The sequence below is a fragment of the Dinoponera quadriceps genome, unplaced genomic scaffold (assembly GCF_001313825.1).
Source record: "Dinoponera quadriceps isolate SergipeBrazil2010 unplaced genomic scaffold, ASM131382v1 scaffold2439, whole genome shotgun sequence".
In the NCBI taxonomy this organism is placed as follows: domain Eukaryota; kingdom Metazoa; phylum Arthropoda; class Insecta; order Hymenoptera; family Formicidae; genus Dinoponera; species Dinoponera quadriceps.
Window position 1 is genome coordinate 8,142 of NW_014556475.1, and position 17,253 is coordinate 25,394.

Consider the following 17,253-nt stretch of genomic DNA (forward strand, 5'->3'; position numbering starts at 1 on the left):
AGAGATTTATGTATTCGAGAAAAGGTCAACTGGTTTACGACAATTAACAATTGTTCACTGGTTTACGCAGTTAAAAATAAACGAGTCGGCCGAGCGACACCTTCGTGAACATTAAAATGATTGTCAGGCCTATGCAGCTGGCTTCCATTGTCAATGTGCGTGCACACGCGCTCGCGTTCATTAGTGGCGTTGAATGGTCAACACAACTTATTGAACGTTCCTTAGATGGTGCCAACAAGAGTCACTATGAAAAAAAAACGTCACACTAGTCGTCGTTGATGAGATTTTTTCGCGAAAATAACAAACAATGATAAAGAGAAAGGTGCGTAACATTCGAGCTTTTACCTGCTGTCCCGGCCATAGATGCTTTTATGTGACATCAATGTTTTTGTTAAAACGGTTACATTATGATTTTCTATGCATTTTACGTATTTTATATACGGTAAAGGGAAAGGTAAGTACATAAGAGAAATATTCATATTTAAATTATAATTGCTTATTTTTACCAAATTGTATTAATTTTTTAATAACATAGCACACATTATCTTTCAAAGCACATGCCAGCAATTCGCAATCGACAAGAGATTCGCTTTTGAAATTATCGCTCTCGCGTATCGTTTTAGCAGCATAAGTCAATTCGAGAGTCACGTAAAATATATCAATAATAATACTTCGTTGCAAGACGTTTACAAATTTTTAAATTTCATATCAACGAGATGCGCATTTTCACATAGCCATGAGTACATGTAAACGACGCAATACTTGAGATTAAGTATCACATTGTTGTTTTCGATTTTAAATACGTAAATTAATTCAACAGAATAAGCATTATAATTTTATCATCGCGCATCTTACAAAATTCCACCGCTGGTTCTCGAAACCGTATCAGTGAAGAATGAGTTTTAATTGGCTCTCTATATCGCTCGATGTTCACACGTTTTTTAATCAGCATTCTCTACATCGATATAGGCAAAATCAGCTGACTGTCGCGATTGTTGCCAAGAGCAATTTCTACAAATGATACTGATCCTGCGCTGATCCCGATTTTTAGGTATTTGTATGATGTAGATGTTAAAACGTATCTCCTCTCCAAAATACGAGATGCTCGATACGGTCTGAAAGTTGAATTATAAGTTTTTAAAAATATTATCTAAAACAATTAAATTTTCAGAAAAATTGTATGTAAAAATCATGAAGATGTAGCAAAATTATGACTTACAAGTCACATTTATCCTTCTTACATGGCGATGCTTTGTCTCCTTCTTTGATGGAAACGTAATAATTATTGCATTTCCCTCCAGCACAGATAGTATACATTTTGAATCAGAGCTTGTAGAACGTTTTATAGATCGACTGAAGTTATAACGCGTATGAGCTACTTAAACATGGGCAATTCTTACCAACCACTGCATTTTTTAAACATAATTTATTCATAAATTATTTTTTTCTCTTGATAATCGTTAAGAGACATGTTTCAAATGGAAGAAGACATATATGAGACGTATGTGAGAGAGAACTATCCGGATATTCCTTATCTTTATTTGAGAGTTGAGTTTGGGAACGTATACTTCACTCATCAAAGCAAGACAACGTTCACAGTTTCCTATCGGCTTCATATGGTCTCTGCCCATAAACCTTTTTTCTCTTTCGATAAGCGCTAAAAAGGCATGTCAGAACGTGCTCCAAATAGAAGACACCCGAAACGTATATATCGGGTGTTATCTATTTGGAGCACGTATATATATAAATATAAATATATATATATATATATATATATATATATATATNTGTGGTTGATGTTATTAAGCCCGGTGTTCGAAATGTCCACCGTTTGCTTCCGGTTGAAAAATACCTTTATTGGTAATTCGGTTAGCTAAGCGAGAAAAAACTTTGTACGAATGAGGAGCGCGATCTGGGTATTGTTCTCGCCACAATCTTGCAGCTGCTCTAAATTGACCATCACATTCACATAAAATAATCATCATATCACAAGCTTCCGCGTTTGAATACGACATGGCTGGTAAATGAGAATTTTGTTACGCCTTACGTGACAGTATCAGACATGTCATACATCACCACTGGGTAATGCTAATGCCGGCGGTACCGTAACTTTCAACCCTCATAACTCAAAAAGTACTGATTAAAAAAACGTTTCATTATAGCGTTTTGGAAAGCTCTCGAGGTAAGCTACAAGAATATGCATTGAAAAATTGGGATTCCCATTTAAGAAATTAAAGGTGACCTTCACGTGATCTCCAAACGACTATCCAAGGTCAAACCAATGACACCATCTTATGTGCCCCTTGAAGTCACAAAACTTTTGTCTGAAACGTTTTTCTTTAAAATGTCGCGTTTACGAAAAAATCGGGTGAGACGGGTGGTCTGGGACACCCTGTATATATAAGTGTGAGGGTGGTGTTTTGTCAGCGTTTAGTACAGAAGATCAAATTACTCACAGTGTCGAATTACTCATCGACATCGAACGCGGTGTTTCTCGATTTCCGTCACAGAAGGCCAGTATGTTTATAGACTTGCAGCACAGAAAAGGCATAGGTGAATTTTCCCTACACTGAAAGTCTGTGTTTAACGATCGCGCGAATTAGGAAGAACGCTAATATCATTCGGGATAATGAAGAGTTCGCAGTGATGGAGGACATCAATTTTGAAGGAATAATGGACTTAGATGTCGACGAAGATTCTTACCGACGATAGCAATTATATCAGCGACGATAGTGACAAATTTATAGAAGAATTTGACAAAGTAAAAACGAATGCAGAAATCAATGTACTCAATGGACGGACCAAAATGTGTTGCATATATTTTGATTACTCTACAGGAGATAGTTTAATGTTATGCGCTTCGTGTGTTGTATGCTTAGAGTGACAGTTCGACCATATATGCGGCTTTTAGAAGCATCTGATTAAGAGACACGTTGCGATAGATGATATACGAGGCCTGTTCAAAAAGTATCGCGAATTTTGTGTTTTTTCAAAAATTATTTATTTATTCATGAATATCTATTTTGTCTCCTTCAAAGTAATCCCCATCAAATATTATACACTTGTGCCAACGTTTTTTCCAATCCTTGAAGCACTTCAAAAAATCATTTTTTGTGATCTTGTTCAGCTCCTTCTTCGATGTCGTCTTTATCTCCTCAATCGTAGCGTAGCATCGTCCTTTCATGTGCTTCTTCAGTTTCGGGAACAAGAAAAAGTCACAGGGGGCCAGGTCTGGGGAATACTGTGGCTGCGGCATTATTAGTGTGTTGTTTTTGGCCAAAAATTCTTGTACAAGCAACGATGTGTGAGCAGGGGCGTTGGTACGAATTTCGCGGCGACCCGTCTCATGCCCAAATCATTAGTAAAAATCGAATTGCACGAGCCAATCGATATGTTTAGGTCCTCAGCAACTTCTCTAACGGTGATTCGACGATTGGCCAATACTATTTTCTACACTTCATCAATGTTTTCGTCTGTTGTTGACGTGCTCGGGCGTCCGGCACGCTCTTCGTCGTTCACATCTTCTCGGCCCTCTGAGAACATTTTGTACCACCGATAAACGTTGCTTCGGTCCAAGGTAGCTTCACCATATAGCATAGTCAACATTCGGAATGCGTCTGCGCATTTAATTTTGTTAGATTCTTTGATCCATTTTTTGGAATAGGCAAAAATCGAAGACGAGCCAAAACACGTCCAAGCAAAACAGCTGTCAAAGATAAACTGAATATTCAAAATGGCCGAATTTGTCGGCATAAGTGAGGGACATGAGTACCAACATAACGCCACAAAAAGAATTGAAAATCGAATATACGTAACTCGCGGAATTTCAAAATTCGCGATACTTTTTGAATAGACCTCGTATATTGCTCTGGTTGCAGAGATCCGCTATTTCAAATGATACCATGCTATATGCGTCCCACATGCGCGAAGTAAGTGCTTTCGTTAGTGGAATTGAACAATATTTCGAAGAACGCAGTGGGAAAGTGGAAGAACTCGCGCGAATTAAACGTGAACTATGGGACTAATCTGCTCGATTCGTTCGCGAGTTGATGGTTACAGTGCGTGAGAGAAACAATGCAACAAGTGTCTCGAGTCGTTAGAGAACATAGCCGAGTGAAAAAATTGCGATTTTCAGCTGGTTCAGTGCATTCGTTGGTCGCTTGTATTGTGAGAATCGAAAAAACTCTTGGCGTACAGGTTTTGTGCATGCCGGTGCCGGAGATTCCAATGCAGGATTCTTGTGGCGAGAAATCGACACCGCGCTCGATAGCCGCGTCTTAACCGGTGTAGATATGAAATCAGATTATATCGAATCTTTACGATTTTTCTGAGATGCAAATAACATAGTGATCGAACATGTGCGAAACGTTAGCGAGAGACACAAGTCTCTCAACGTGAACACTGTGTGTTTAATGGTGAGTTTGTCGCGCGTGATAAACACGCAAACAAAAATGTCAATATGAGAAATTGCGAACTCTTTTCCACATCTGATTTAGACGAGCGGTACGAGCGGTACATGACAAAACCCACCTTAGTGTCTTTGGATGAATTCCAAAATCGCGACAGCGGATGGGCATTGTTGCGATTACTCGATCCGATGAACAATGAGAATGAGTACAATCCGATACGCGCGTCTGTCATTTCGAGTTACCGCGCGAAATACGACTGAAAAGAGTAAAGATCCACGTGCAATCCACGGATAACGCGTATTTCGCGTGTGCAGTGGTCGCAACTCTGCATGCAGTTGAAAGACGTACAGTTCGCATATTCTCATATTCACATTTTGAATTGCGACCGTAATTCGCGGCTCGGCTTCTCCGAGACGCCGGTGCAACACCGACAGGTGAATCTCTGGGCGCGAAACTATCTCCGGACCTCCTTGGGTCCGTATGGGCGCCAGGTGCACATAAGTCGCACCCACTAACGATAGCTTCTGCGGTAGGCGTCGCCATCCGCGCGTCGGCCACGCGACCCGAGTTCGTCCCAATCGGGCCCGGCAGCTCCGTGGTAGGTTGAGTCGGAGGCCAGGGTGGTTCGAATGGTCACGCCGGGAATCGCCGAAAACCGAAATATGAACGAGATCACAAAAAAGAAAAAAAACAGCGGCTTCGGTGTTTTTCACGCCTTTATTTGGCCTCCATGTCAAACGGTACGAGGCGCTCTGGCGGAGCGCCTTACGATATACAATTTTATTCTGCTCTTGTTTCCCGAACCGCGGCGGACCCGCGATGTCCGATAGCAATGGCCGGCCCCTCGAGCGGCCCCCGAGCCAGGTGGAGGGACTTCACACGCAACACCTGCGGGGTAAATTTTTCCCGCGACGCTCTACGCTCTCGACAAACAAAGAAAAACACAAAAAAAAGAATGCGGTGAGGCGGCCTTAGAATTACGAGCTCCCGTGCGGCTGACCCACGACGATCCTCCTCCCGTCGTTCTTTTTCTCGCTCCTTCCCTCTCTCCTTGCGCCTCTTCTCTCTATCGCTCTGCTCTCTCTGCGGAAGCCGATAACAGTTGCTCGCTCTGCGGAAGCCGGTAACAATTGCTCTCTCTGCGGAAGCCGATCAAGATTTTTGCGGCAGCTGCCAGACAACAACCGAAATCTCAAAATCGCCAAAACCCAAAATCTGTCTTCATCGAGGAGGCTGCTAATTTTAAGCAGCCTTCCTCTTCCTTGGTTGTTCCGCCATCCCCTCCCCGGCAGCTGGATTTTTGCCGGCGGTTACCGAGTCGCCCCTTAGCCCGCCGCTTCGCCGCCGGCCTATCTCGGCGCAGTACCGCGGCTCCGGGCTCCTTGTCCTTGAGAGCGACCTCGGTCCGCCGGCCTTACCGCCGCCGAGAGGTCGGAACGATAGCCCCGGCGGTGTCGGTAGCGGCTCCTCGTCAGTCGGCACCGATCAGAGGGCGGCGAGTCCACAGGGTCCGGCGGGAGCTTCGGATGGCCCATGTTCTTCCCCCCGGCGGTTTTCGCCTTGCCCTCTTCTCGCCGCTACCCGGAGCGGGGCGATACATCCTTCTGGAACGCGGGGCTTGCCTCTAACGTTACCACGCGCCTGCGGCGCGCGGTCTCCGTTGTCTTGCAAACCAAAAAGAACAAAAAAAAACAAACTGGTAGCTTTAATTCGGCGCTCTAGGGAGCGCGCCACTCGAATTGCAATAGGGCCCTTGCCCTTGTGACGGGCGCTCCCGTCTGCCACGTAACAGAATTAATATTAAATCTACTGAATATTGAATTTTTGATGTCTGTGAAACAAATAACAAAATTTGAACGATTGAACAATATATCTATTAATGTGTCTAGCATTGAAAAGAAAGCAAAAATGGAAAATCAGACTCAAAATTTTTCCGATACGTCTCACAGACCGGACAGTGAATGAACATGTCAATCTATTAGGTCTACCGGAAAGTTTTGTCCGTTTTTAGAATAAAATAAAATAATAAATTTTTCATACCTCGAATAAACTTTATTAAATAGTATAAATTGCCATTATTACGAGGGTGGTAAACACCCTGAAGTACCCGGCCTGACATAGAGATGGCGGTAGTTGTTTGAAAAATATCACTGTATTAGAAAGTACACAATCTATAAAGCATATGTTTCAAGTTTGAAGACGCCACGTTGTTTAGTATTTGTTTGGCAGCCATCAATAGTGAACGTTTTCAGTGAATTTGTGAAAATGGAGAAAATTGGTCATCGTTATGTGATGCAATACTTTTATTTGAAAGGCCTCAGCCCAACCAATATAAAAGCTGAACTGGATTCTACTCTGGGTGAGTCTGCTCCTTCGTTTACAACAGTAAAATATTGGGTAGCAGAGTTTAAACGAGGCCGTACGAGCTGCCAAGACAAGCATCGCAGTGGGACCAAATGAGGTGATGACTCCAGAAATGGTGAAGAAAATCCACAAAGCTGTATTGGATGATCGTCGACTGAAAGTGCGCGAGCTAGCAGACATAGTAGGCATTTCAAAAAGTGCGGTACATCGTATATTATTTGAAAATTTGGACATGAGAATGCTGTGTGCAAGATGGGTGCCGCGTTTGCTCACACTCGAGCAAAAACAGTGTCGTGAAGATGTTTCAATTGAGTGTTTAGCCAAGTTTGAATTACTACCTCATGCACCCTATTCGCCAGATTTAGCCCCCTCGGATTATTTTCTTTTCCCAAACTTGAAAAAATGGCTCAGTGGTCAAAGATTTTCCAACAATGAAAAAGTGATGTCGGCAGTTAATGGCTATTTTGAGGAGCAAGACAGTTCTTATTATAAAAATGGTATCGAACTTATTGAACATCGCTGGGAAAAGTGTATAGAGCTGAAAGGAGATTATGTTGAAAAATAAATACATATTTTTCCAAAATTTTTGTGTTTTCTTTGTTGGGTCGGGTACTTCTGGGACCACCCTCGTATTTATGACTTCTTGCTAGCGTGATGGCAATTTGTATGTCCCATTTTTAAAAAATGCCTTATCCCTAGAGGCAAAAAATTTAACCTGCGTTTGTCTGATATCTTTTTCGTTTTTGAACTTTTTGCCCTGCAAAAAATTTTGTAAAGACAGAAATAAGTAATAATCGGAGTTTGCTAGGTCCGTGGAGTATGGTGGATACGACAGAATTTCCCAGCTTATCTCTGCAAGTTTCTGATGAGTCCCCAAATCTGTATGTGGCTGACATTATCATGGAACAATGTGATGTCCTTCCTATTGAACATCGCCGGCCTCTTTTCTTGGAGTGCTGTTTTTAAATTATCCAATTGCTGACAATCCCTCTCCGAATTTAGCTTTTCGTTCGGTTTCAACAGCTCAAAATGTATTGGTCCTCGAATGTCCCACCATATACACAGCATTCTCTTACTCTGGCTCAACTTCAGTTCAGAGGTGGAGAGAGTAGTTTTTCCAGGTACACAATATTCCTTTTTCCTTACGATAGTTTTGTAGGTAATCCACTTTTCATCCCCAGTTATCATCAAGTTCAAGAATGGTTCGATTTTGTTCCGTGCAAGCAGAGATGTGCATATGATGACTCGATCATTCAAATTCTTTTCACTTAATTCATGTGACACCCATTCCGAATATTCACACACCAATCCTAGTTGCCGAATATGGTCCGAAATGGTTTGTTGAGCTGAAATGAGCCTTGTCGCAATCTCCGATGTTGTCAAAAAACGATTTTATTCTGTAACCGGAAACAGAACTTTCCGGTACACCTAATATTATACACACCAAATTCACGAGATGATAACGTTGGACACTTTACTTGGATAAAAAACTTTTCCCGACTCGTGAGCTCGTAATTAAACATGAAAAAATAACATGAAGAAATACATCTGTGACCGGTACGTATAAATTTAGAAACAATTTAATGAAAAACTGAAAATATCTCATGAAAGAGAATAAAAAATATATTTCTGCAGGTGTTTGTACTACTTCTATTTGGAGGAGAAACTGATGATTCATGCAGCAGTTTGTCGAGAGATAAATGATTGCGCTATCCTGTTACGCGACGAGGACAACAAATGGCTCAGTTTCGGCAACCACAGCAGAGAAGAGCGGACCCCGTTTGTAGTATATGCTGACCTGGAATGTATGCTGGAGAAGATTGCGAAAGGCACCTCAAACGAATACACTTTATATCAACATCACAAGGTATTTAGTATAGTATAGTATAGTAGAATAGTGCATTACATGATATAGGATATTACATGCGTTGCTCGTACGAAAATTCATTGTATCACGTTTGAAGGCTCTCTTAATGTGTTAACAATAACTAAAGAAAAATATATTTCATTACCCGGATATCATTTTCATCGCGATAAACATAGCATCTCGTGGTTCATCGAGCAATTGAAACAATTAGCGCACCATGTATTGGATGAGTGCAAAAGTTCGTGCGGAGGTGCAATAGATGGCGTTAGNAAATATATTTTATCCACTAATGTTCTCATGAAAACTCTATCGTAAGTTCAGTGGGAGATATTTCATAGCGCAACGCACTGTCACATATACGAGAAACAATTCGAGGCGGATTATAACAGAGTGCGCGATCATTGCCATTTTACCAGTCGTTAAAGAGTTCTCGCGCATTCTAATTTTAATTTAAATTATAAAAATTCATTTTGAATCCTCATAGTTTTTCATAATTTATCAGTTTATGATTCGCACTTAATTATAAAGGAAATAGCGGATACGTTTGAAGGCTCTCTTAATGTGTTAACAATAACTAAAGAAAAATATATTTCATTTAAAAAATTGTTCAAGATACAACTGAAAAATCGAATTTACGAAATTGCTTACAATTACGTCTTAACGATTCATACAAATCTCTAAACACCAGACTCAACAAATTGGCATCTTACCTCAGTAAAAATAAATTAAAAATTATCCGGTCAGAATTTCCAAACATATTGATCGAAGATTTTGTGTTATTGACGCGAAAAGATGTTTTTCCACACGAATATCTCGATTATGTAGACATGCTGCTGCAGGATCCATGTTTACCACCATGCGAATCATTTTGCAGTTCGTTGACAGGTGAGACAGTTGTTGTAAGCATAACGATGAGACACGTCGATGATCATAAACGAAGGCCACGGCTCGAATTACCAAACGTCGCTTTGCGGAAATGCAACTCTGCATTCTGGCAAAGGAAATATCGAAATCGGGATGGTCAGTGCCCACGTTCAAGTGACGCTGACACATCAAAACCGTCCCTTCTGATTGAGACATAGGAAGTATATAAAAGGGGACGTGATACCGGCGCAAGGGGAGACTCTAGACTCTCAACTCTCGGGAACCGACACGCTGTCGGTCACACCAGAAATATTGTATCAGGCGAAAAACATAATAAAGACAAATCCATTTTTTAAACAAAAGATAATTTATTTGACACAGAGCATCACCAATGCCTCCTGTTCTACCGCGCTGTGAAGAGCACCCTATACTATTGTGTAGGTGTACGAAAATAAAAGGACAGGCCATGACGGGGATGGAAAACCGAAATGTAACAACTTACCGACAATTGAAAGAAATATTAGAGGCTTGCTATTCGAGGAAAAGGTCGACTACACGTTTACAATGCGAATTTAATTTTTGCGGCAGAAGACCGGAGAAGAAGCGCCTGTCAACGGAAAGAAAATCGATAGACTAGCAACAGAATTATACGAGTCAGCCACTAACGGTACATTGGATACCCCGGTAGAAAAGAGAGCTATACACGAATATTTTAAATGTCAAGCGCTAATTAATTTCCAACTTGGGCTGAATGTTAAGCTGCAAATCATAGTACGACACCGAGCTCCTACTACGCTAGCTAAAGCTATTGCTGGAGCAATGGATGAAGAAAAGGTAAAAGGGTTAACGAACCACAATAATAATCGGGAAACTGCACTCCCATATAACAGTCGACCGACGACATATCCGCGCATTCGAGAAAATGTTAGACCTCTGACGTGTCACAAATGCAACAATACAGGACATCTAGGGAAAGATTGTCACTTCAGCCGTTACGCGAAACGATACACCCTACCAAAAATAAGTAAACGCACTTGCGTAAACACGATGGAAAAATATTGAACACATTGCAAAGAAGCAGGACATACACGCGAAGAATGCTGGAAGTTGCATGAAAAGCCAATGGAATACGCTGCACCCAAACTTGAATGTCGCGAAGAGCATCAAAATATAAACACCGCTTCGGCAGATAGGCATGGAATGAACAAAGGTGGCACATGTAACGAAAACAAAAGTAAAAACAAGGGACAGAAAAAAGAAAATAAAACGCAAAGTGCTCGAGAATTTCAGATCAATCAAGTGATGAAAGCTAGGCAAACACACAGGGGACTGGACTTTGTGATACTCCCGACATGCGAAATTAGACGAGGGAAGATACCGCTTTTACTGGATACCGGGTCGTCAATTAGTTTCGTAAAAATGCGGACCTTAAAAGGGGAAACTCCCGTTACTATAGATGAAGTAACATTGACCGGAGTAACCGGACATCAAACAAGCACGCTAAGCAAATTTTTAACAACCATAAATCTAGGGAGGCAAGTCCTACAATACGAAATCTACGTAGTAAAAGATGTTTTTTCCCATCGAGTACGAGGGAATATTAGGAATAGATTTCCTGCAGGCGCATAACGCGACCTGCGACTATCAGAGCAGAAAACTGAAAATCTTGGGAAACAATTTAGGTTTGTTACCCCACCAAACATATCAGATACCTGCCCAAAGTGAAACAATAATTAAAGCTGCAACAAATATAAAATCAATAGGAATCGTTACAGCAGAAGAGAGAAAACATGGAGTTTTTATAAGAAATTGCCCAGTAGAACCAAACATTTATACTTGTAACGTGAACGACATAAATTCTACGGAGGTTGCAGTCAAAATAGCTACTCCGTATGTAATGTTAGAAGATATGCCGCAAGCTAATGTAAAGGAAATAAATCTAATAAATACGAGACGAAAACAGGGATACACGGTGCAAACACGACTAGAAAAATTGAAACACCAAATAAGCCTGCAACATTTAAACTGTGAAGAGCGAACAAAAATACACACAATTTGTGAGAAATTCATCGATATATTCTTCTTCGAAGGAGACCATCTAACTCATACTACAGCGGTGGAGCATCGTATTGCTAATCGAGGTAATGTAATCCCGATAAATATAAGACCGTATCGTCTGCCCGAGAAGCATAAGCAAGAAGTAGATCGACAATAACGAGAAATGCTCGATGCATCGTTTGTTCTAGCACCAGCCAATGGAATGCTCCTCTATTGGTAGTGCCTAAGAAAACCGACGCGACCAAAAAAACCAAATTGCGAATCATGGTCGATTTCAAAAAATTAAATGATCTAACGGTTGGAGATTCTTTCCCGTTACCAAACATAAATGATATCCTAGACCAGCTTGGAAATGCAAAATATTTCACAACACTGGATTTAGCGTCAGGTTATCATCAGATTCTTATGGGCAAACAGATAAACAGAAGACAGCATTTTCAACACCCACAGGACATTTCGAGTTCAACCGAATGCCTTCCGGGTTAAAAAACGCGCAAGCAACCTTTCAGCGGCTAATGAATACAGTACTAGCAAGATTACAAAGTATAAAGTGCCTGGTATATTTAAACGATATCGTCATCTATGGGTCCAGCCTGGAGGACAATAACAAAAAATTGATCCCTGTGTTAAGATTTCGCCAGAGCAATTTAAAACTGCAGTTAGACAAATGCAATTTCCTACGGAAAGAAGTTACGTACTTGGGGCACATAATTTCAGAAAAGTGAATTTTACCTGACCCCTCTAAATTAGAGGTAGTACACATGTCCCCAGTTCCGAAAAAGGTCCAAGAGATAAAATCCTTTATAGGCCTAGCGGGATATTAAAGACGATTCATAATAAATTTTTCTAAGATAGCGCGTCCTCTAACAAAATTAACAAAAAAAGAAACACCCTTTGAATGGGGAAAGACCAAGAAAATGCGTTCGCAATATTAAAAGAAATATTGACAACCGCTCCCGTACTAAAATATCCGGAATTCGACAAGGAATTTATTATCACTACTGACACATCGGATTTTGCGATAGGAGCCATACTATCACAAGGGCCGATAGGGAAAGATAACCCTATAGCTTACGCTAGCCGCGTATTATCATGCGCAGAACAAAACTATAGTGCTACTGAAAAGGAACTGCTAGCAATAGTATGGGCAGTGAAACATTTTCGCCCATATGTATATGGAACAAAATTTAAAATAATAACTGAACATAAACCGCTGATATGGCTATTTAACGTCACCGACCCCGAATCACGATTAATCAGGTGGCGACTCAAATTAGAAAAATATGATTACGAAATCATTCACAAGGCCGGACGAGCGAACACAAACGCCGACGCGCTTAGCAGAAACATAAAACGACCTGTCTTAAAGATAGGCGCGCCAAAGGAGGAAGATGAAAAAGTCGAAGAAAAAGAATACGCTGAAGAAGAATCCGCTGGCGTGGCAAAAAACCCTCAGAATTATACCGAGGAAAAAAAAGACAAATACTTTATGAATATCACGATAGCACCTCTAGGCGGGCATCAAAACATCCAAAGAACATTAAACAGAATACGGCTAAATCACAAATGGAAAAATACGGCGACCGATATAAAAAAATATTAACAAATGTGAACTTTGCCAAAAAAACAAATTATTGCAAAAGACTAAAATGCCTCTCATACGATACCGATACACCGCGAAAACCATTCGAAAAATGCGCATTAGACGTAGTAGGACCATTAACAGTAACAGAAAATAGAAACAAATATATACTAACATTTCAAGACAATTTAACTAAATTGAGCAAAGCTATACCCATACCAAACCAAGAAGCCTCCACTATCGCAAAAGAATACGTAGAGAAAATAATTTTGGAATGCGGAATTCCCGATAAAATATTTACGGATCAAGGAACGAACTTCCTAAGCAATGTGTTTAAAAACACTTGTAAATTATTAAGAATACAAAAAATACAAAAAACAGCGTACCATCCGCAAAGTAATGGCACACTAGAACGCTCGAATAGAACATTGGCGGAATACTTAAGACACTACATTAATAACGAACAAATAGACTGGGACGAATTGATGCCATATGCAATTTTTACATATAACACGACCCCGCATACGAGTACAGGCTACACATCATTCGAACTATTATACGGTCAAGAAGCGAAATTACCCACTGCAGTATATCTAAAACCCGAACCTGCTTACACCTTCGATTACTATGCACAAGAGCTCAAACAAAGATTACGAGCGACAAATCAGCTAGCAAGGGAACATATTAAAGAAGAAAAAATAAAGAGCAAACTATACTACGACCAAAAAACAAAAGGGGTCCACTACGAAGTAGGCGATAAAGTCTTATTATACGATAAAAATATACGCTGAGGAAGATCTAAGAAACTCGACTATGTGGATAGGGCCATATGAAATATTCAAGAAATACTCCGATGTTAATTATATATTAGGTGGTAAACTTAGTTCCTGCGGCTCACAGTTAGATGACNAAGAGGCCGAAAAAACCTAACCACTCACGGGAATCGCTTAAAACATTACATCGATAATTAATAAACAGAAAAAGGGCACGTACCTTTAAGGAGGACCAATAGGGCGTCCATGCCTCCGTCCAGTAAGGCGGCCACCTCCTGGCACGACATCTTTCTCCCACTCCCCCTGGCCGCCGCCGCGCCGCGCCCACGAGGCGAATATTTGTCCTCGCCCGGCGGAGGAACTCTCGCATGAAGGGACTCGACCGACGCAGCGGGCCCACAGTCTGCCAATCTTCGCCAACCAATATCAGTAATATAATAGCCCCGGGAAGCCGTAACAGGGGGAAAACTTGGGGGTCCACCCCCGGCACCACTTCGCCGCAAGCACAGCGAATCTAAGATGTGCCAAAAATCACCCACCGAACACACACACATAAATAAGGGATAATAAAAAAATAACACACACAAAAAAAAGAGGAAAAGAGGGAGGGGCAACAAAATGATACACTACCACTTCCTTCTTTCTGCCCGGACAACAAGGACCGCACATTTTGAGTGACAGCGAACTACTGAAGAGCCGCTCTACAAACCACTCGGAAACACCGTGACATATGACTGAAAAATGCTGACGTTAAACGAAACCATAAAACCATAACATTGGCCGAATATCATATACGAGCGAAATACGACTACGAAGACGAATAAAAATAAAAAGAAAGCACGACACACTTCACATACTCCCTTCGCTATTTGAATTGCAGGATGGCCATAGCCAGTAACATTATGTATACAACGAGCGAGCCTCAAGAAAAGCCCTACATACTACAGGAATTTCGAGATACACCAGGGCTATACTTTGATAAACTGGGACAACTTCACCAGGTAGCCGCAACCTGGAAGATAAAAATACATCCTTGAAATCCTCACAAATTGCGTATATTGATTTTTCTCTTCATTGTTTAAATGTTGTAGGCGTAATTGTTGCTTCAATTTTTCTATGCGTTTTTGCATTGTGTATTTATGTTGCTGCCTTGTATTTATTAGATTTATCTCTTTTTCATTAGTATGCGGCATATCCTCTAATGTTACATACGGGGTGGCTATTTCGACTACATCCTCCGTAGTATTTATATTGTTCACGCTACAAGTAATTGTTTGGTTTTAGTAGGCAATTTCCTATAAACACTCCGGGTTTTCTTTCTTCAACTGTAACGATTCCTATTGAATTTACGTTCGTGGCAGCTTTTATATCGTTTCGTTTCGGGCAGGTATCTGATGTGTTTGATAGGGTAACAAACTCAATTTGTTCCCTAAAATTGTCAGTTTCCTGCTGTGATAGTCGCAGGTCGCGTTATGCGCCTGCAGGAATTCTACTCCTAGTATTCCCCCGTACTCGATCGGGAAATCATTTTTAACACGTAGATTTCATGTTGTAGGACTTTTCTCCCTATTTTAATGGTTGCTTTAAATTTTCCCAGCGTACTCGCTTGGCGTCCGGTTACTCCGGTCAGCGTTACTTCGTCTATAGTTACGGGAGTTTCCCCTTTTAGTGTTCGTACTTTTACAAAACTAATTAACGAGCCAGTATCCAATAAGAGCAGGATTTTTCCTCGTCTGGTCTCGTTTATCGGGAGTATTACTAAGTCTAGTCTTTCGTGTGTTTGCTTTGCCTTCCTTACTTGATTAATTTGGAATTTTTGGGCACTTTGTGTTTTATTTTCTCGTTCTTGCCTCTCGTTTTTATTTCTGCCTTCATTGGATGGGCCTCCTTGGTTCATTCCTCGTCTGTTCATTCTTCGCCTGTCTGCTGAGGCGTTATTTGTATTTTGTCGCCCTTCGCGACGGTCGGAAGGTGCAGCTCGTTCGGCTGGCCTCCCATGCAGCTTCCAGCATTCGTCGCGAGTATGTCCTACCTTTTTACACTGTGTGCAATATTTTTCCATAGCGTTTACGCGAGGGCGTTCACTGGTTGTTGGTAGGGCAAATCGGTTCGCGTAACGGCTGGTACGACAATCCTTCCCTAGGTTTCCTGTTCTACCGCATTTTTGACACGTCGGGAGCCTAGCATTTTCTCTAGTATGCGGATATGTCGTTGGGCGACTATTATATGGGAATGCAGTTTCCCGGTGATTATAGTGACTCGTTAGTCCTTTCACCTTTTCTTCCTCCATAGCTCCGGCGATTGCTTCGGCTAGCGTTGCGGGAGCTCGGGATCGTACTACGGTTTGCAGCTTATCGTTTAACCCGAGTTGGTAATTTATTAATGCTTGAGACTTTATATATTCGTCTATGGCTCTTTTATCAGAAGGGTACAATGTACCTTTGGTGGCTGACTCATATAGTTCCGCTGCTAGTATATCAACTCTCTTTCTGTAGTCTCGCGCGTTTTCTCTGGGCTTTTGTCGTAAAAAATTAAATTCGCGTTGTAGCCGTGTAGTTGACCTTTTTCTCGAATAGCAAGCCCCTAGCATTTCTTTTAATTGTAGATAAGTTGTCACTTCTCAGTTTTCTATTTCTATCATGACCAATCCCTTCAGTTTTGTGCAGGTTATTGCCATAGTTAAAGCGATTTCTTCCGAGGGGTATATCAAAGCGTATGCGTAATTGCAGGCGCGTAAGAATTCCTTGAGACTCTCTTCACTGGAGCCATCGAAAGTCGGTATCAAGTCCCTAGCCTCTTTTATTCGTTGTCTATTAGTGTCAATTATAAATGAATTCAACGCGTGACTATCTTCTGAGAAGGGGTCTTGTGTCGGTATGCGGTACGTTCTGTCTCTGTTCCAGAGCCTTGTTGCAGTGGGCCTTTGTACGTTAGTGAACCTTTCCGTGTTATTCTGTTGTAGTACGTTAAACTTCTCGTCTAATGCGGCTACGTGTGTAGTGAGGTTTTGTATCTGACCTATTAAGATTTCTACTAGGGAGTCACGTTCTGCTCCCCTATTGCCTCTTGGTAAGGGGATTCCCTCTATGTTACCGTTTGTACGCTGCGCGACGGTGGTCCGTAATCTATAATTTCCTCATCTATCGCGGGACCTTCAATATGAGATGCATCTTGTTCTGTATGCCTGTCCATAATTAAGTTATCGAGTACTTCGCTCGGATCGAAAACACTATCGTCGTATGAAGTTAAAGAAAATTCTTCTCTTTCTGACACGTCAGTTATGGTACTATTACTCGGCAAGTTTCTTTGTCGCCTAACACGAGGAGTTACTGGCAG

At 41.2% G+C, this 17,253-nt stretch overlaps 1 protein-coding gene across 1 annotated transcript; it reads left to right on the forward strand.

The window, feature by feature from the left end:
- The first annotated feature begins 2,683 nt into the window (after window positions 1–2,683).
- Window positions 2,684–10,566, forward strand: LOC106747499. The gene is made up of 5 exons (XM_014625069.1): window positions 2,684–2,761; window positions 6,132–6,366; window positions 7,582–7,654; window positions 8,409–8,640; window positions 10,093–10,566. Exons 1-5 carry the CDS (start codon window positions 2,684–2,686, stop codon window positions 10,564–10,566), a joined length of 1,092 nt encoding a protein of 363 aa, XP_014480555.1.
- Window positions 10,567–17,253: the final 6,687 nt, after the last annotated feature.